This window comes from Argiope bruennichi, chromosome 4 (genome assembly GCF_947563725.1).
Source record: "Argiope bruennichi chromosome 4, qqArgBrue1.1, whole genome shotgun sequence".
In the NCBI taxonomy this organism is placed as follows: Eukaryota; Metazoa; Arthropoda; class Arachnida; order Araneae; family Araneidae; genus Argiope; species Argiope bruennichi.
Genome location: NC_079154.1, coordinates 102,549,821 through 102,570,378, shown reverse-complemented (window position 1 = coordinate 102,570,378; position 20,558 = coordinate 102,549,821). Strand labels below are relative to the sequence as shown.

General features: G+C 28.5%; 2 protein-coding genes across 2 annotated transcripts in view; one reads left to right on the top strand and one right to left on the bottom strand.

Annotated features, from left to right (window-relative positions):
- Positions 1-387: 387 nt before the first annotated feature.
- Positions 388-8,522, bottom strand: LOC129966395 (uncharacterized). The gene is made up of 2 exons (XM_056080819.1): positions 5,533-8,522; positions 388-424 (listed from the first exon to the last, which is right to left on the bottom strand). The coding sequence occupies exons 1-2, from the start codon at positions 8,448-8,450 to the stop codon at positions 388-390; spliced, it is 2,955 nt and encodes a 984-aa protein (XP_055936794.1). The 5' UTR covers positions 8,451-8,522.
- Positions 8,523-11,506: 2,984 nt separating this feature from the next.
- LOC129965422 (histone deacetylase complex subunit SAP130-A-like) overlaps positions 11,507-20,558 on the top strand; it is a 33,053-nt gene continuing 24,001 nt past the window's right edge. The window contains exons 1-5 of the mRNA XM_056079275.1: positions 11,507-11,779; positions 14,818-15,004; positions 17,080-17,182; positions 18,294-18,332; positions 18,589-18,843. Of these exons, the coding sequence (XP_055935250.1) occupies positions 14,819-15,004; positions 17,080-17,182; positions 18,294-18,332; positions 18,589-18,843 (583 nt within the window). The 5' untranslated portion in view covers positions 11,507-11,779; position 14,818. The remainder of the gene's footprint in view (positions 11,780-14,817; positions 15,005-17,079; positions 17,183-18,293; positions 18,333-18,588; positions 18,844-20,558) is intronic.

Below are 20,558 nucleotides of genomic sequence, written 5' to 3'. Positions count from 1 at the left end.
ACTTGGATCAAGTTCTTTCATCTCTTCAAATAAACCATATCTCTCTAATATTTGTTCACAGAGCATTTCAATAATTTCCATTGCTTCTTGAATTGCTTCATATCTTATGACTGTCTGAACTTTGATTTTTGCAAGCATGAATTTACCTTTAATTAAATGATTTGCGATTTCTTTCTGTAGTCTTTGAGATAATTCCATTTTCTTAGCTTGAAGCATTTTTAAACGCTTGCAAGCAAGTTGTAGATCAGTTTTTAATTTCACATATTTGGGACCTATTTTAATCATTGTAATGTTTTATTTTAAATTTTTTTCTCAAATATGATTAGCCATTATTTATACTTATTTATAAAAATGTTTATTTTCGATCTGATTTCATATATTATAATCTTACTGTTTATTTGCATTGATGCCATCTGTCGCCACCCTATAAGTAAAAACGTATATCGTTTATCATTTTTGTGAACGAGGTAAAAAAAATTTCAAAACAATTTTTTGAGCTTTCAAAAAGTACGATAAGTAACAATGCTCAAAATATTTATTATTTTGGACGCGAATATTGTATAATTTCTAATTTCTTGTTGTTGTTGTTGTTGCTAATCTCCATGGTCTGACTTAGTCAGACCAAATCCAAAAATCCGTTGACAAGAAGAAAGTCAAAAACGAGGAAGGGAGAAGAATAAATTTCTCCTCAATGATGTCCTAAACAGTCTAGAATATGTTCAGCAGAGGCCTAATTTCTTATTTATGGTATTTAATAGACAAGGCAATCAATTGAATGATTTTCTTATTGCGAAAATCTTTTTATTTTCTCTTTACTTTTTTTGAGGGACGTTTAACAATTAAATTCATGATATTAAAATTGTGTGCCCATGTTCATATGTGCCACTTAGGAATGGAAAATTCTGATGTTTGTACATCAAATTCAAAATTATTTAATTCTTGAATAAGTTTTCTAAACTGCCAAAAAGTATAATAACAAAGCATGATTGGCATGTATCTTAAAAAGGCTGCATGCTTTTTCTTGCACCAAATTGACACCCTTAATGGATAATTTTGATGTCATTAGATTAGGAAATCTTCACTACCACCATAAAATTAAATGGAAAATTTATATTCTTTCAACAGATTAGTTGAGAAAAGCTCTTTTTATATTAATGTTATATTAATATAAAATATATTAATTACCATTTTATATTAATGTACCATTCTTTCAGGCTGAAGAAGTAATATCATCGATTTTTCAATACTTAAGCATTCTATCCATCATTTTACTATACCACGTTTTTGAAAGGAGCTACAAAATATATAATAATTAGTCCTAGCCCCATCCAGATACTCGGAAAATTTGTGATATATTTTAAAAATTATGAATACTTGATACTCATTGTGATTTTTGAAAATTCACAATTACAAATTTTCAGGACAATCTATATAGGGAATTTGAAACTTCATAATCATAAATTTTAAGGGCAATCTGTACGGTGACTTAAAAATTCATAATCACAAATTTTAAGGACAGTCTGTATTGAGTTAGGAATCAATATGAGGCTAAATGACATTATTTCATGCTTTTTAGTCCACTTTAAAGACGAGTTATATTTTTTAAAACCAGGGGGAGTGATCTTCCCAGAATTTTAAGGTTACCCCAGATATCTAATAAAGGTGCCATCCTAGAGAATACCCTGCATGACACTGGCGTACGATAATTACGAAATATTAACTTTTGTTGTGAATTAAGCATTAGTACAGAATCTATAGAGTGATCCTTGACGAGTTTTTTGGATATTAATTGATGACGAATATGTGTCGATGCACTGTTCCATACAAATCGTTTTTAATTGCTTGTGATTTGACTTTGCATATATTTCATTTACTGCTGGCGCCATCTATTGGTAGAATATAGAACTAAAGTAAACAATTTAAAGAAATGACATTTATATTTAATTCAAATTTTTCAGAAAATGGTTTACTCCAATACAAAATTTAAGTAAATAGTTTTGAAAAAAAATCAAATTTAAGAAGTAAGCTGAAATAGATAAATTAATTCAATCACACGTTACTTAAATTAGTAAATTAAGTATTAATTACAATTAATAAATTTTATATTTAATATTAAATAATAATTTTAAATTAATAATATGATTGAAATAACAGATATCTGGAACAAATATTTAAAAATAACAATAGCAACATTATTTGTTATTCAAAAAATCGTGGATTATGCATCTCTAGATATTAACTCCTAACATGTGGCTATTAGAATCTGAAAATCATATTTACGTTTTTGATCCACCGATTAAAATAAAAAATTTGATACAAAACTACATTTGTAGTTGAAAAATGCTATGCCAAATTTAATATATTTAAGTCATTGCGTTTTTGAGTTATCACCTTTAAATATTTCTGAAAGCATAGACTGATAGACGATCAACCCTAAACGGATTTGACTCAAACTTTGAAAAGTGTTTATAAAATAGACGTTAAATCGGTGTTCTGAATTTTATCTATCTAGTTCTTTACATTTTGTAGTTGTCGTTTTAATTTATATTTGAACAACCAGATAAACAAATGCTTCTTCTGAACAGATTTTACTCAAAATTTAATATAAATCTACAAATTCGGGGTAAAGACTGTAAGGTAAATTTCATTTGTCTAGTTCAAAGCGTTTTTGAGTTACCTTTGTCATTTTCCAGAATGTATTTTTCCAGAACTCAGAGAGGTCTAAAAACGTAGAGATTCGTCAATATATCGAGTTGAAATTTTTTGACGATTACTTTTTCTATATTACTTAAACGAGAAAGTAAAAAAGCTTTATTTAAATAATTATTTTCTGTCTTTTAATCTTGTGTGTGTGAAATTTCTCAACCGATTTTAACCAAACTTTCCAAATTTTGTACCAAACCAAAATTTGTATCGAATGTACAAGAAAGTGTTTTAATATTGCATTATCATCCAGTTCTATGCTAAGTTTTAAAGTTCAAATCTTTTGCTCAGCCGAAGTTTAGCTTAAAGTTAATTTCAAAATCTCTGCCCAAAGGAAAGACAAAAAAAAAAGAATTAATAAGAAATTGTTCAAATAATTAATAAAAATCACAAACACGACTATGAATTGTTATGACACTCTCTTGCCAATGAAATTTTCGATTAGTTTGAAATCAATTGCAAAATTTAACCGAGCAGACAAACAAGAAAGCGAATTAATAGTGCGTTTTCATACAGTTCAGAGTTATGTTTAAATTTTCAAATATCTAGAGCATTGGGATTAACTGTACCAAATAGATCATGTACCAAATAGACAAATTAATAGGCAAGGCGAATTAATAAAAATTTATTAAAAATGCTGTTTAGCTCAAGTAAATTTTGAACTTTAAAGAAATAATTTTTTTTAAGAAGGAAAATTTAACACCTTACGAATAGTTTCCTAAAGGCATTTTGGACAGAATTCTTCAAATTTTTTGATTACAAGACTTAGATTAATCAAAATTAACATGTATTGGTCAACATAGTGCGGAATATCAAAATAAAATCAATCTTCAATTATTTTATACAGCTTGCAAAACTGATAGAACATGAAGTTTTCCAAAAGTTTACTGAATGGAAGACGTTTGAGAATTAACTGTTGGACTGATGACTTCAGAATGGCACAATGTTTTAAGCATATAAACTAATAAAATGTAGATATTACTCTCTTTCAGTTCATTTTCTGATACTTTGGATTGCCTTTTTGACTGATGAAAAAGTCTGAGAACTACTGCAGTTTTTAAATTAATGTAAGCTCTACAAAATATAATAATATTATGCAATTTTAATATCGCTATATAATCCTTGTTAAGACTTCATGCAATGGACATTCTTGTGTATAAACTATGAAAACAACAGCTGTTGATGCTTGCTTAAAAATAAAATAATATTTGAAATTAAAAATTTTTAATTTATTTTGCTGTATTTCTAACTTATTTTTTATATTTAATTTTGTTCTAATAATACAAATTCAGGATTTAAGTATTTAGCAATTGGTCAATATTCAGAGACACAAATTTGTCGTTTTCAAAGCATTTCATAGTGTCATGACCGTGTTTTAAATTTCATTCATGTATCTTGCCTTCTTATGGTCTTATTTGCAGCGATTTTTATATCACACAATTTATCGAAAAAATATTAACCTTTAAAAATAATATCCAAAGTAAACATTTTTTGTAAGATTTGATGTCTGACTGTTCCTTCACGTGCTTTGATTTTCATTACAACAATAAAAGGAATTATTACAAATTGTATTTAAAATCTTTTCTGACATTAGGGAATGGAAGACGCGATAATAAATTTGTCAGAGATAGACTAATTTTTAAATTTTAAGATAATGTAAAAAGTGATTTTTATGAAAGAGTATGCCCTGTAGTTATTGCGGAAGAAGTAAAAATCTCGATTAATTTTTAATTAATTAAAATCTAATTAATATTTTTGTCGTGGCTGGTTCGTGAGTGCTTTAAAAAAAATTAGGCAAATAGAAAACTTAACAGATTTATTTCAGATTCGTTCGAGTTACTCTGCTCAGTAACTCCTTCTCCTGCAAGCGCCAACACTCGAATGACCTCACTCTTTGAATTACACTCGCGCTAGTTGCCTAGCGCCATCTATGAACGTTTATTTTCTTAACGCTTCAAAATCCAATCACTACACCCCCAACGTAAGAGTAGTGTTTATATGAAAACATAAACATACCTCTGAATTAAAATTATGAATTGGATTTTAAAACGTATCTAATAACATCAAATTATCCAAATAAAAATAAACACAAATGCAAAGTTAACTCGAATGAATAACTAATTTCTAACAAACATTTAAGAAAGCAATGAGGTAAAATAAGAAATGCACAATTGAATATAAATACCATCTTGATAATAAGAAACTCACTTATCAGTTAATATATACTTAATAATGTATATAATCACTTATCAACTAATAAACACAAATTTATAATGAATATAATCACTTAGTAAACACTAATACATAATTAAGAAAGGATTTCACTTGATAAACATTATTCAAATAATATTTCAAATATAAAGAAAACTGCTGAATGAAAATTTATAACAAACACTAGAAAAAGTTATATTCCTGTAACCAATCCTATTTCAAACAGTTTTGCACATTATACTCTTAAACTTGCGAATACCAATTATTCAACATATTAAGAAAATGATAATAACAAAAAACATTAAAAGAAATATACATAATATCAAGCATAAATTATTATTATTTTATAGTCACTAATCCCATATTGATATATAAAACAGAAAAATGATATTAGTACTAAAAAAATGTTTTTCAGTCTATTTTGGTAATAAACGTGACAGGGCATCAGCGTGCGGCATTTTAGAACCAGGGCAATGTTTTAATGTTATGTTGAATCTCTGCAAGGCAAATACCCACCTTTGTAGTCGAGATGACTGAGGAGCGCACTTGGTCAGATAAGGAAGGGGGTTATGATCGGTAAAAATGTGGATCTCCGATCCAAACACAAGGGTTTCAAACTTTTTCAAGCTCCAAACTATTGCAAATGCTTCCCGTTCGATTGTCGACCAAGATTGTTGGCTTTTGTTTAATTTTTGACTTGCATAAGCGATAGGGCACATATTTCCATCAACAGTCTGTGATAAACACGAGCCAATCCCGATTGACGAGGCATCACAATGAATCACAAAGGGTTTGCTCATATTCGGAGTGTGTAGAGTAGGAGCGTGTAACAATGCTGATTTTAATTTTTCAAAAGCAATACTATGCATTTCACACCACGGTAATACATCAGGGCTCCTTTTCTTTGTTAGTTCCGTTAATGGAAAGGCAATCTCGGCGAAATTCGCAATATAATCACGATAATAGTTGAACAGGCCAAGAGCACTACGTAGTTGTTTCTTGGTTTCAGGTACGGGCAAACGAGAGATCGTTTCTAACTTAGCTGGATCAGCTTGATGCTTTCCTGAGCCAATTATATGTCCCAGGTATGAAATTTCAGATTTCGCGAAAGCACACTTTGAAAGATTAACAGTGAATTGCAGCTCTTCCAATCTATCCAGCACCAAATGAAGATGTTTCAAGTGAGAGGAAATATCATTGGAGAATATAGCAATGTCATCAATATAAGCACGGCAAAATTCTCTGTATGGCGACAATGCTTTGTTCATTTCCCTTTGAAAAGTAGCAGCTGCATTTTTCAGCCCAAAAGGCATTACCTTAAAACGATATTGTGCTCTATGGGTCTTAAAAGATGTATAATCCCGCGAATCTTCTTCCATGGGAAGCGAATAGTACCCCTTCAAAAGATCTAACACACTAATCACATTTGCCTGTCCTATGGAATATATTAATTCCGTTGCGTCTTCCATGGGGAAATCGTCGGTTTTAGTCACTGCATTCAAAGCTCGATAATCCACGCACATCCTGATAGATCCATCCTTCTTGTTTACACAGACTATAGGATAAGCAATGTCAGCAGAGCTCTCTTCGATTAGATCTAGTTTTAGGAGTTCTTCGATTTGGGAGTCTATTTGAGGTTTCAGCGCTTCAGGAATCCTGTACACGTAAGGTTTTTTCCTTTCTTTATCGTCCTCTAATTTTATCTTGTGATGACCAACCTTTGCAACTCTAACTTGTCCGGTAAATATTGAATGATGATTCCACAATAAGTTCAGGATTTGACATTTCACTTCCTCAGAAAGATGTCGCAAATCCACTTGATCAAATATCTCTTTCCAGTAACATACATTTTTATAACTGGGGGATGAATAAACTTCTCCAAAGTCTGCATCATCTTCAAAGATCATACCTACAGCATTAATTCTTGGATAGTATTTCCGAATTTTATTCGCATGACAATGCCGAATTTTTCCATCGCTAAGTTTTATTTTATATGAATGTGGAGGGCAATGCTCGATAACTTCTCCAGGACCAGTCCAACGGGCATACAATTTGTTCGATGAATCAGGTATTAATAAATAAACTTGGTCACCTGGCTTAAATTCCTTAGAAGCGGTTCGGCGGTTAAAATATTCTGCATATGCCTGTTGTTTACCAGAAGCGATGAGAGATGCTTCCTCTGCAGCTCTTTCTAAGTTTATTTTTTGCTCCTGTAAATAATCCACAACTGATTTCTCCATGTTTAACGGAATGGCAATATCACCACACCAGCTCGATTTTAGAACACTGAGAGGTCCTCGTGCTTCACGTCCATACATCAACTTGAATGGTGAAACACCCGTCGTACAGTTAGGAACTTCCCTGTACGCAAAAAGCATATATGGAATGTATTTATCCCAATTACTCGGATCAGTTCTGATAATGTGATGGAGTGAATTTTTGAACACCCTATTATATCTTTCTATAAGGCCATTCCCAGCTGGATGGTTAGGCGTCGTAAATCTGGGAGCACAACCTAATCTTTTCATGAATTCCTGGGTTAACTTAGAAATAAAGTTCGTTCCATTATCACTTGCAATAACATTGGGTATTCCAGTCCGCATGAATATCTCCAATAAAGCATCACACGTAGCTTTAGCCGTTAACGAACGAAGAGGGATAGCCTCAGGCCATCGAGAATGCTGGTCCATTAGACATAATACATACTTATGCCGACGAGCAGAAGGGGGTTCAATGGGTCCTATTAGGTCTATATTTACTATCTCAAATGGCAATTCCGGACGGAGAACAGGAGTAATAGGAATTTTATCGATCATTTTTTCCGGACTCCTCAACTGGCATTCTTTACAGGATTTACAAAAGTTTTTAATATCATCTGTCATATTTGGCCAATAAAAACTGTATTTAATTCTTTCACTAGTCTTTTTTAATCCCATATGGCATCCGAAAATTGATTCATGTGCTAATTTAAGAACTTGCTGTCTCTTATTTTTGGGCAAAACCAACTGATTCACTTTTTCGCCTAATATTTTATCCCGGTGGAATATTAATTCATCATTCATAAAAAAGTTTCCTTTTCCAAGGGATAAATTTTTTCTTACTGACAGCAAAGTATCACATTTTCTTTGTTCTTCTTTCAACGCATTAATTTTGTTTTTCTTATCCAAAGAATCGCTTTCATTTCCGCTCGGTTGTTCTTCGCTCTGACTAATTCCACAACAAATCATAAATTCATCAAAGCTCTCTTCCATTGGCGCCTCTAATCCAGACGTGTTTTGGCTGCGGCTGTGGTTTATGCTTTCTCCCAATAAGTTTAATACAGAGGGGGGGATGATGAATTGCTCTTGAATTCTATCCGTGACAGCTGCAACTATCTCAATAGGTCTGGAAAATCCTTCGTTGTTTTTATCTTTTAATGATATTTGAAAACTCGAAAGAGTAGCGTTAATCCTTTCTCCAAATGCACTTTTTAAAATGATTTTTCCTTTTTCTTTTTGTTCACTCGACACATATTTAGAATTTAAAACTGGTATCATAGCACCTGAGTCAACTAGGGTTTTCAGTTCTCTATTGTCCACACAAATATCAACGTATTGTAAAGGGTTGATATTTAAGCTTTTTTCACCATTAATTAATTCTGACTGAATTTCCGCGGTTAAAATGTCTTCCCGTTTCTTTTCTGCCGCAGATTCTCTCAACTGCGATTTTTTATGTCTATTTGGGCAGTCTCTAGCAAAATGCGACAATCCACAAACGTAACAGTCCCTTGTTACTTTTCTTGAATTTGTAGTTTCGTTTTTATGAAAGTTTTTGTTTCTGAATTCTCGTTGATGCGGGGGTACATATTTCCGTTCCGAAAAATATCTCTCTTCTCTTTCGTCGTAGGTTTGATGTTTAGAACAGTTATTCTCTTGATATAGTTCTTTCTTTTTCCTCACACTGTTTGATCGCACATTTTCATAATCATCTAATTTGCTTGCAGTTTCGTTTGGATTCGTGAATTGTGACCAAACATCAATAAAATGTTCTTTAATATCCGTAGGTACTTTTCGCTTTATCTGTTCTGTTATGATTAAACCCGACAAACTTTCAAAAGTAGTTATTTCCAATCCTTGAATCCATTGCTCAAAATAATTTTTAAGTTCGTAAGTAAAATCGCACCAGGTAGTCTCCGGTCTTTTAAAATGAGTCATAAACTTTTGCCTGAATTTTTCCGGGCTGAGTTTAAATCGTTTCACTAATAAACTCTTGATGTGGTCATAGTCCTTAACTTTCTCGATTGGCTCTCGAGCGATGAGTTGGGTTATATCCGTTGGCAATAATCCTAATAGATGCGACACGTAATCTTCTCGTTTTATTTGAGCCCACTCGGCTTGCCTCTCGAACAACAGCAAATATAAACTGATATCACTGTTCTTTTCATCGAATTTTTGCATCACGTGCCTGAGTTCTATCTTGGGAGTTGGTAATTCGACATCCAAGGGTACACTGGAATATTGCAGCCTCAGTTTCTCAAGTTCGAATTCTCGTTCTTCTTGTGCCTTTTTCTCCTGCAATTCCCGCTCTTCTTTAATTTTTCTTTCTTCAAATTCTCGTTCTTCTTTAATTTTTCTTTCTTCAAATTCTCGTTCTTCTTTAATTTTTCTTTCTTCAAATTCTCGTTCTTCTTTAATTTTTCTTTCTTCCAATTCTCGTTCTTCTTGCTTTCGTTTTTGTTCTTCTTGCTTTCGTTTTTGTTCTTCTTGCTTTCGTTTTTGATCTTCTCTCTCTTTTCTATCCTCTATGATAACTATCATTTGTTTCTTCACAAACTCTTCCTCGTAATTTTCACTTCCAGTAATTAATTTTTTTAAGTCCACAATTTTCATCTCTAATGAAACAGTTTCACCCAGCTCTTCCGCCAACAACTTCAAATCTTCCTTTTTCGCACTGCCTAGGAAGGCCATATCGATACCGAAAGCACACACCTTTATCGAATAAAGTTCGATTTCAAGTTCGTCAAAAATAGCACTCGATTCTCAATCGTGACGACTGCGCCAAATGTCGTGGCTGGTTCGTGAGTGCTTTAAAAAAAATTAGGCAAATAGAAAACTTAACAGATTTATTTCAGATTCGTTCGAGTTACTCTGCTCAGTAACTCCTTCTCCTGCAAGCGCCAACACTCGAATGACCTCACTCTTTGAATTACACTCGCGCTAGTTGCCTAGCGCCATCTATGAACGTTTATTTTCTTAACGCTTCAAAATCCAATCACTACAATTTTCAAAATCCTTTCTCAATGAACACATATGACACGTAAGCCCTAAAATGCCAAATCTGGTAGCTTTGAATCCGTTGCATTTTCTACTTCACGACTTTATACCATGCGAATTACAGAAAGAATACCATCCTATAAATCCTGTCATTTAAAAACATAATATTGTCTTATTTTCTTTATATATAAAGAAAGTATTGACATTTAACTTCTCATACCACCTTATTTACTTGGTAACAATAATCCATCCCATTTCTGAAAGATTGTGGTCCAATTAAAAGTAATATAGTTCCTTATGATTTAGAACAAGGAAACCACAAATTACAAGGGAATCAAAACAACCATCTACGAAAATAAGAAACTAAATCTTAAAAGATTTTGCATAAAAATCCAAAATTACAGGAGTAAAATTTCTAATTTGTCATTCTTAAGACATGTTGAAGTCATGATAAGGGAGAAAAACCTATTTTCTGGTATTTAAGTACTTATAAAAAAAAGTCCTTGGAATTTGAAAGGAATCATGGGATGTCATAGTCACATGATAAATTTCACACAAATAACTTATCATCTAGAGCAAGTTGAATTACATTTGGCAACGAAGTCATGATGTTGCTTTTTCTCTTTTAAAATAAGAAATGGATTACAAAATGAAATTGATTCTGTATACTCTATTGCACTAACCAAGTTTTATAGTAATTTTTTTTTTTATTAATGTCATTTTACATGAAATCGTTGATGGAAGAAATTATCAGAAAAACAAAACAATTTTCGAAATATTATCTCCGTTTTCAATTTATATACTGAATTCATTGATATCATTTGTAACATATATTTCTTGGAAGGTAATTAAAAAAAAAGATAAGTTTGAGAGTTTGGGGGAATGATAGCAGGCTGTGACGTCATATTTCGATTGACCGTACATTAAACCATAAGTCGATTGTATATCTTCTTATTTGGCTGCTGTTTGGAAACAGAAAATATTATCTTTCATTCCTACCATTTAATATATTTATTGTATCAAATTAATCTCCAGAAAGCTCTCTTTTTTCATTTGATGAACTTAATCGAAGTAGTAATAATTCTACGTCATGAATTCGCCGATATTCAGTTTTGAGACTAGTAATAGTATGCATTGTTCGTAATATATTTGTTGTTATCACTGCAGCTTCTAAATTTTTATGCTTTCTTTAGAATTATGTAATGTATCCAAAAAAAAATTCTTTTTTAAAAAATATTTTTCCCTAACAGTTTTTCTCCCTTTGTATTGATTTTTTGTTTGCATGATTGGCATCAATTTCGCATAGTAACGCTTGCGCAGATTGAAGAGCTTTAAAAAAAAAAATACATCTTCCCTATAGGGAGGAATTTCGGATGTCTTGATTTTGTTTTTATATTGCTGCGTTTGAGATACGCTGCTTGATCGGATCAGTTGGAGTTTAGATTTGTATGACAAGGTTATATATCGACCACAAAATTCATTTGTTTATGAAAAGAATGCGAAAATTCAGCTATGATAGCTTATTAATTCGTGCATCTCTCCTAAATATATCGTATATAGATATGTTTATTTAAATTAGGCATTGCCAAGATCACAGGATTTCCAAAATTGAAGTATGTATTAATTTATCGCTATCTTTCTCGTGTAACTGGGTACGATACCAAGATTTCTATTAATGTATTTCCTGTAATTTAATGTCAACTTGTTATTATTAAAAATGCGAATTATGTTTCATTTTGGCTGTCTTAGAATTGCGCGCTTGATTACGTTGAATCGTTTAGTTTTGAACTACTAACCTGGACTTGACGCTCATAATTCTTGTCCATAATAAATACCTGATACAATCATATACTTACTAATTGTTTTGACGTTGAAGAGACCCCCTCAACCTCTGTTGGAACAGCTCTGAAACTTGGCAGCTCTTCAACACGATTCCAGTATGCTTTTATTCTGATCTGCATTAATTTTACAGGAAAATGTATCTTTTAGGTTTTCTAGAATATTATTTTAAAAATAATTTCATTAATAGGTTTGCCATTTAATTTGAAGTTGGATTGTTTATTCAATTTTAAATTTTAACGTAGCAATATTTTTAAGGAATATCGTATTTTTATGTAAAACATGTGTTTATGCAATCAAAGCATATGATATTTCTTAAAGAAATTTTCTCGTTTTGAAAGGTTGTCAGCGTTACATCAGATGTAAGCTTCTTTTTATTATTATTATTTCGTTCGAAGTTTTTATAGACTTTTCATTATGAATCGTTTCTCGTTGTAATGATCTTGTGTAAATCTTTTATTTTAATCGAATCGATTTCCTTTTTGTTGTTTGTTTTAAATCTGATGATTTCAATGGTTAAGAAGTTTAGGATTTTTTTAAGCATAATTTTTCATTAAAAAAAACAGATAAATATTGGAAAAAATTTGTGATATTTACCATTAAATTCAATAGTTATGTTTTAAAAGAGCTATTGAAGTTATGAGTATTATAATCTTGATTAACATTTCAAAAATATTAATTTTTTTCAGTGAATCTTTGTTTTTAAGAGTTTATTTTATTATTAATGACAATATTAGTTTATATTTATAATAACAAATAGTATCTCATTATTTAACATGATTGTTTAATGGTTAAAGTTAGTTTATTAAATTAGTTTTACAGTTAATATTTGGTTTCTCAGTTTTTATCTTTAGAAGAAGGGGGAAAAAAAATCTTAGATATTTACTTTCAAGTTAAATTTGTTATTAATTATGTTTTTGTTACTTACCATTAAATTCAATAAATATGCATTAAAATTATTGTACCTTATATTTGGAAAGTAATATATTACTTGCAAATTTGATATCATTCCAAAATTTGAAGTTGATTATATTTATTGTAAGTATTACATGATGTATTATATTTAGCTATTCAGAAACAGTCTATCTTGTGTGATTTCTTCTTTTATAAGTAATTTGTTATTATTAATGTTCATTTCTTTAATTCTTATTTATATTGAATTTGAACTTTCAATATCATAGAATTTGCAATTTTAATGCACTTTTTGCAAATAGTAATTATTAGGATTATAATTATATCTTGATATTCATTTTTACATTAATCATGCTAATGAGTTTTTTGTATTTTTTTAATATTTGCTACATTCTCGTGCTTTTGCAAAATAGACAAAAACTTTTCAATTGCTAAAATTGCTTCTGTTAATGCTACTTTTCTAATAAGCACTAATGGATTTATTGTAGAATTCTAAGCAATTTTTGAAGAAATTGTACAATATTTTACATCTAGTAATTTAAAAACATTTATTTTGGTAATTTTTTTAAAAATATTTCTTGCTTAATTTCTTACATTATTACCATGAAATTCAGGCTTTTTCTTTGTTTCATCAAATATTTTCCAATTTCTTCTGTTGAAAGTTAAGAAAAAAAAAAAAAAAGATTTTGCGTAATATCTGTTTAGTTAACAAGGTAAATAAAAGAGTAAAGTGCAATATCACCAAATTTAAAAAAGTTAATATTTTTAATAGTGCTTTGGTATATGATTGTCTGTATTAGAAAGTTTCATGTACATGATAAATAGAACTTAATGAAGACAATTATAATTGCTCTCTTTAATGTCAGACAATTTGGCAGAATCATGAACATAGTTATAAAAAACAATTCATCTGATAACAACTAGCTGGTCGCCTGAAGTGACTAGTAATATATAAAAAAAAAAAGAGTCTGTTTGGAAAAATGTCTAAAAATACATTTTTTGAATTAACTTATGGGTGCGATTAAATATACTTTTAAAATTTATATTTTCTGTATGTAAATGGAAATTTATGAAATATTAATATAATTTATCAGATTGCAATTAAATTTGTAAAATACTAATACATTTTTTTAAAAAAATTATCTCTGAATATTTGCAATTGATTATTTCTTCATTGTTAGATTTGAAAAGTTTACTTATTCATAATTATTTATGCTATTATGTACATTTCCTTGCTAGTTTTCTTCATGGAACTGATATATATGCTAAAATTAAAATGCACCATATAATAATAATCATAATATTTGCTGCATTCTGTTGTACAATATTTTACTTTTTAATTGTGTTTAAAACTCTTAAAATTATCTCCTATTTTATTGTGGATCTATTTTATCTCATTGCTGTGGATAAAAAAAATTATAGTTTTTAGAATAAATATGCAGTTATGAAAATATATACAGTCATTTCATTCTTCATTATTTTCTATAGATATGTTTTATGTATATTCTGCATTTTTTTTTCTTGTATTAATCTATTCTACATTATTTTTTATATTATTCTCTAAAATTTTTAAAGTTATGTTTTTTTATTACATTTTAAAAATAATTTTCAAGTTCATATCTATTTCCATTCTTCACTCTAATTTTATGTTATATGATTTGTATTCATAAAAATGGAGCTTGAACCTCCTTCCCCTACCCACTCACCCAGACCTTTTTTTTTTTTTTTTTTTTTTTTTCCGATCTGTTGTTTCCTGAAATGTGTATCTATATTGCATGTTTCAAAAATGTTCATATATAAGTGTTTTAATTTTGAATAACACTATAACCAGTATATGAGGGAATTTTTCTCAAAATTCTTATTTTATTAAAGTTTCTTAAAAAAATGTTTTATGTTTTAGTATGAATAATCAGAAAAGTGAAAGTAAATCAGCTGATCATGAAGAGAGTGATCATACTCAACCAATCAATTTGGTTGCTGCTAGAACAGTTGCACCTGCAACTACCTTCACAGGAGGAAATACAGGTGGTTCTTCACAACCACTTGCTATGAGATCCCACATAGATGCACCTAAGCCAGGTTTAATGGTATGATTAATTTTTACTTCAATCTAAATTACTTCATTCGTTTACATACTTATATGGTTTTATGAATTCCCATTATAATTCATTACATTAGTTTTAATCATATGATGAGTTATCTTTTCTATTCTGTATTGTTAAAGTGGTAAATTCTAACTGCTGTTATTTTTTTTAAATAATTCTTTGTAAGAATTAAGATTTTATTGAGCTCATTTTCTCATTTAAATTTTAAAATTAAAGATAAGAAAGTTTTATAAGCTTTTTTTAAATAATAATTTGGAAAAATTAAAAATTTTAGTACACAGTTAAATTTTATTACAAAATTCATGTTTGCATGTCATTTAATTAAATTTTTTTAAATTGAAGTATCTATGTAATATTTTATTATTATTAACAGTCAACACTTTTAGTGTGCATGAAAGTTACTATAATAATAATTATCTTACAGCTAGACATATAACATTTTGTTCGAAAAAATCGCATTTTTTTCTCAATTTGTTAGGAAAAAAATTAAAATTGCGACTGGGATTTTTGTGGAATTATTGAGAAGGAGATAGAAATTGATTCCTATGTATGTAGTCATTTATATTATAGTAGTTATTTTTTATTGTGACTACCTGAATTAGTGAAACAATTAATTAACCTTTTATCCCATCTCTTAATTACTTGCGGTGGCAAAAAATTTAGTGGTGTGTGTGCCAAAGCAGACCACAGTAACTTTCTGCAAGACTACATAAAATATCCAATACTTTGTAGAAATCAGAAGATATATATCTTCTAAATGAATTAATATATGACCTAACACTGTTCCTGTAAACTGAGTTCCAGCAAATAATCTCAGGCCATGAATATTATTTTTGCTTCTGTGACAGTTACTATCTGACATGTAGCATGTCATTGGCGATTCTGTGACAAAAGCATCTTGATGTGAATAGCATGTCTTTCCCCATAAAAGGTTAAAAGAATAGCTGGGAGGTATTATTTTTTCTCAATTTTTTTCATTATTCTTTCAAGACTTAATAATTGGACACTTGTGTATTAATCATATGCCAGAATTTAAAAAAAAAAAAAAAAAGCCAAAATTTTAATGCGAGTTTGTTGACTGTGTTCACCAGTGATGTTATGCAAGTCCATTGATTGGGTTAACCAATGATAAGTCAAAATATATTTAAGTCTGAAGTTTGTCAGTGGCATATGGTTAAGCTAAGTATTTACTGATAGCATGTAGATAATACACAAGTACCAAGAATTTATTAAAAACATTTGCAAAATGTGAAGGAGACAAAAACAGGGTTTTATCTTTTGATGATGTAATACAAAGAATAACATTTACAGTATTTTTTGATATTAAGCTAATAATAGCTTGAAATAAATTTGTCAATAAAAACTCTTCACAAATAATGAAGGTTAAGAATTATAATAAACAGAATTACATATTTATAGAAATATTTTTACATTAATCATAAATATGGGAGAGGAGGGGTAATGGATCAGAAGGAAGGCAATTGTGATAGTGATTAATTTCTACTATTAAATATTTCTAATGAATATCTTTTTTCTTTATCAAAATATTTTTTAAAAGAACAGGTTATTTTAATTTATTAATTAGTGCAATGTCATTCATTTAAATGTTTTAGCAGAAATTAGGATAAGCCTTTCTACTTGAAAATTGTATATCCAGTAAAACTGCTTAAAAAAGAAACCTGCATTGCTATTTCAAATTTATATCTTTAAAAACTAACCACTTTCCAATTATTATCATTTTATTCAAAAATCTCAAACAAATCATTTAATTTTTAGCTCTACTATTAGATATTTGTGTAATATGTCTTTTAAATAAGAAACAATTTTGACAACTTTCTTCAGTTAAAAATAATTCTTAATTCAGAATGACATTCTAAATATTAATTCTAAAGATAATAAGTTTGTTTTACCTTAATTTTTTTTTTTATTATTTTTTATTTTGGTCTAGTAACATTTTTTGCCTGCTTTAAATTTATTTTTATGAATATATTGTAAAGCAGTTGTTTCAAGGATTCTTAGATTCTCAATTTAACAGTTAAATTCTTCTCTCACTTTAGACTCTATATTTTCGAACACCGGCACCTAGACCTTCAGGCCAAGGAATTGGTCCAGTTGTTGGAACTCAGGTGTCTTCAACTCAACATTTTACTGCAAAGCAAGGTATTCATATTTTTATATTTAAAATAATTCTTGATGTTTTTCATTGCCTAAAAATTTGTTGTTTATTTTAAATTCGATTTGAGTTTTCAAATAAATGCCAACAAATATTTTATCATTTTCCTGTGAAATATGCCTTTATTCATTAGTATTGTTTTTAATAATTCAATTGCATTTTTTAAAATCAAGATTATCCTTTTAAAAATTTTTTGCAAATGAATATTTATTAAGAAAGGATTTAAGAGATCATTCCTTTTTTTAAAAAAAGAACATTGTATCTTGTCAAAATATATAATAAGTTCACCAAAAATTGATAAGGACAGTTATTTTCAAAAAGTTTATGTGAATATCTTTATAGACCTAATATTAAAATATTGAAAGTTAGCTCATTATAGTTTAAATATCATAAACTACACTGTAACTTATGAACAAAGAATCTTTTTCTAAAGTTTGTAGTTGTCAGATTTACCTTCTAGTTCAATTACCAAGAGATGTTTAAAAGCAAGATGGTTGTTAATGTAAACCATCTTACATTCTTCATTTTGCTGTTCATTTTTAATTGTGTGGGCATTGTCTTTAGCATGGTAAATGCAGTGAAAAGTGGATTTCAGTCATAGTTTTTTATGGCAAAATGTTTAATATTTATGTTTTTTTTTTTTTTTTTTTTTTTTTTTTTAACTAATGGCTTTCATTTAGCCAATCTCGAAAATAATGCTGCATGTTTCCTTATTTAGATTGCGTGAAAGATTTTTCAAACTTTTAATAAAAATTAAGATTAAAATACAAGTTATTTTTACAAAAAAAAAAAAAAAAAGTATTTTTTAAAAATTATTTTATGTGTAATTAAAAAATTGATATCAATTTGCAGCATTATTTTTTGTGCTGGAGATTTAAAAAAAATTCAATTTATTGACATTATGATGTACTTTTCCAAATATTAATTTGGTATGTTTTTTTTTACTATATGTTAATTTTATTATCATTAAGTTCTTATAAAATGAGCAAGCATATTGATTTTATATTTAAAAGAAAATCTAAATTAAATTGTTTTTTAAGTTTTACATTGTATTTAAAAATGTTTTGTCTGTTAAAATTGCCTTTATTATATTTTTAGCACAAGATTTCAAAAATAGCAGTATTTCAAGTTGGACAGGTAACTTACAGTGTATTTATTTTGGTATTTTGAAATATTAGTTATATTCTAGGAATATATTATGCTGTGTTTTATGTGTTAATTTTTGTACATATTATGTAGAATAAGTTTTATATTTGGAATTTATTTAAAATGGCACTCCCATTAAATTTAGTTGTTTATAATTTACCCCTTTACCCTTAACCATTATATTTATATTTTATAACTTCAAATATTCTTTGGATGGAATTTAATTATTTTTCTTCTTTTAAATTAGTCATACGCATGCCTACAAGTGACATAACACAAACAGGCACTACAACAGCCAGTTCTAGTGGCACCCTAACTCCAGGAATCTTACCGTCTGCTCTCAGTGGTGGAAGTCGTCACATGATTCCAGCTGCAGTCCATCCAGTTATAGCAGCTGGTAACTCTGGACCATCAATGGCATCCATAATCAGAAGTTCTCATCAGATACCTCCTTCAGGTCATGTGATTCATCAGCAGTCTTTCTCCTCACATGTTCCAAGAGGTAAATTTTCAAGCAATCCTTTTGCTGGCTTACATTATGTTTTAGGTTAAATGAAAAGAATTTGTAAAATTATGCTTCTGCTTGATCAGAGCTGAACAGTAATACATTTTAGGTTAATAATATTTATTAAAAATTTTCTGCGATTGCCAAAAATAAAATATCTCAATTAATTTTTTCATTTAATTTAATTAATGTTGTTTATAGTTAGATGTTGTTGTATTAGTTTAACATGACTTCCATTTGTTATATATGCTTTTTTTGTAGTGCTATAGATTTTATAAGGTTTTTTTGTTTGTTCTTTTGTTTTTCAATTATTTCTTGTATAAAATTGACAGTATAATGAAATCTATTGTACCGAATCGAACTTGCAACTGAAGTTAAAGGCAGATGTAAGCAAATGATTTAGAACAGATCAAATACTTTCATGTAGGATTATCAAATTTTTATTTGTCATTTTTTTTTAATTATCTTCTGTATTGGCTTTAAAATTTATCTTCTGAATTACTTTTAAAATTTTATATGTAATTTTTATTAATTTGAGCTTAATAAGTTCTTTAAAAAATATTAATGAATTTTCTAAGGGTATTGAACACTAATGCTGAGAATGCGATTTAATTGAAGTATTTTTTCTAATGCTTTTGCTTTCTTAAAATTTCCAATTCCAATATACCCAGTTAAGTCTTACAAAAAGAGTTTTTTTTTTTTTTTTTTTTTAAGGTGATAGTTTTGTTATTTATTTACTATTGAAACAAATATAGTAAAAATTGAAACAGGAAAGGAAGCCCTTTTACTTTTGTATTTATATTTATATTTTTTAGAAAACCTTCTAGATTTAAGAAATATAGTATCTGTTAAAAAAAAGTAAAACAGTTTCCTTTCCCATTTGTATTTTGCATTAATTCTGTCTATATTAGAATGGAATTGCTTGCTATTGTAGTAAACCTAATTCTTTTGAACATTTAAATCGTTGAAAAATTAAGAAAATTTGACTGTTTTCGTTTATCTGATATAATCAGATCAGACACATTATCTGTTCAACAATGTTTTTACATTTACTATTTTATTTAACAATGTTTTAACATATTTTCATTCTCTTTTTCATTCTTTTTACATTACATAATTGCTAGAAATGTAAGTTAATTTATTTGACTTGTTAAAAAGCAACAACAATAATATTTGAAATATGTTAAAGCATTAACTTATAATAAAAACTAAAATATCTAATATTTATTTTTATATAGTCACATTAAAGTTTAAAAAATATTCATGGTGATTATTTAATTTTTGCTATTTTTGTAGTACATGATTATGTGATGGAAAATCATTTTTATAAAAATGTGTTTAAATCTAATTGTGAAAAAGATTATAATAAATAAATGAAAAAAATACATGAAAATAAAATTGGCATTATTGAAACGGTCATGATTTTTTTTTAAAGCATTGATTTTTTTTTTTTTTTGCCATAGTATGCTTTAAAGTTATTGAAAAACAATATTAAAAACCTAATTAAAATTAAAATAATTTTTTTAATGTAATATACATGAAATATGTGCATATCAAATTTGTTAGTTTTAGGTCATCCAACAGTATGCATTATGAACAATTTTTGAATAACTCATTGCACAATTTACAGATTTTTTGCAGTATCCAGCCTATAAATGTTGTATATCAATTTAAATAACCTATAAATTTTAATAAATAAAATGAAAAATTTC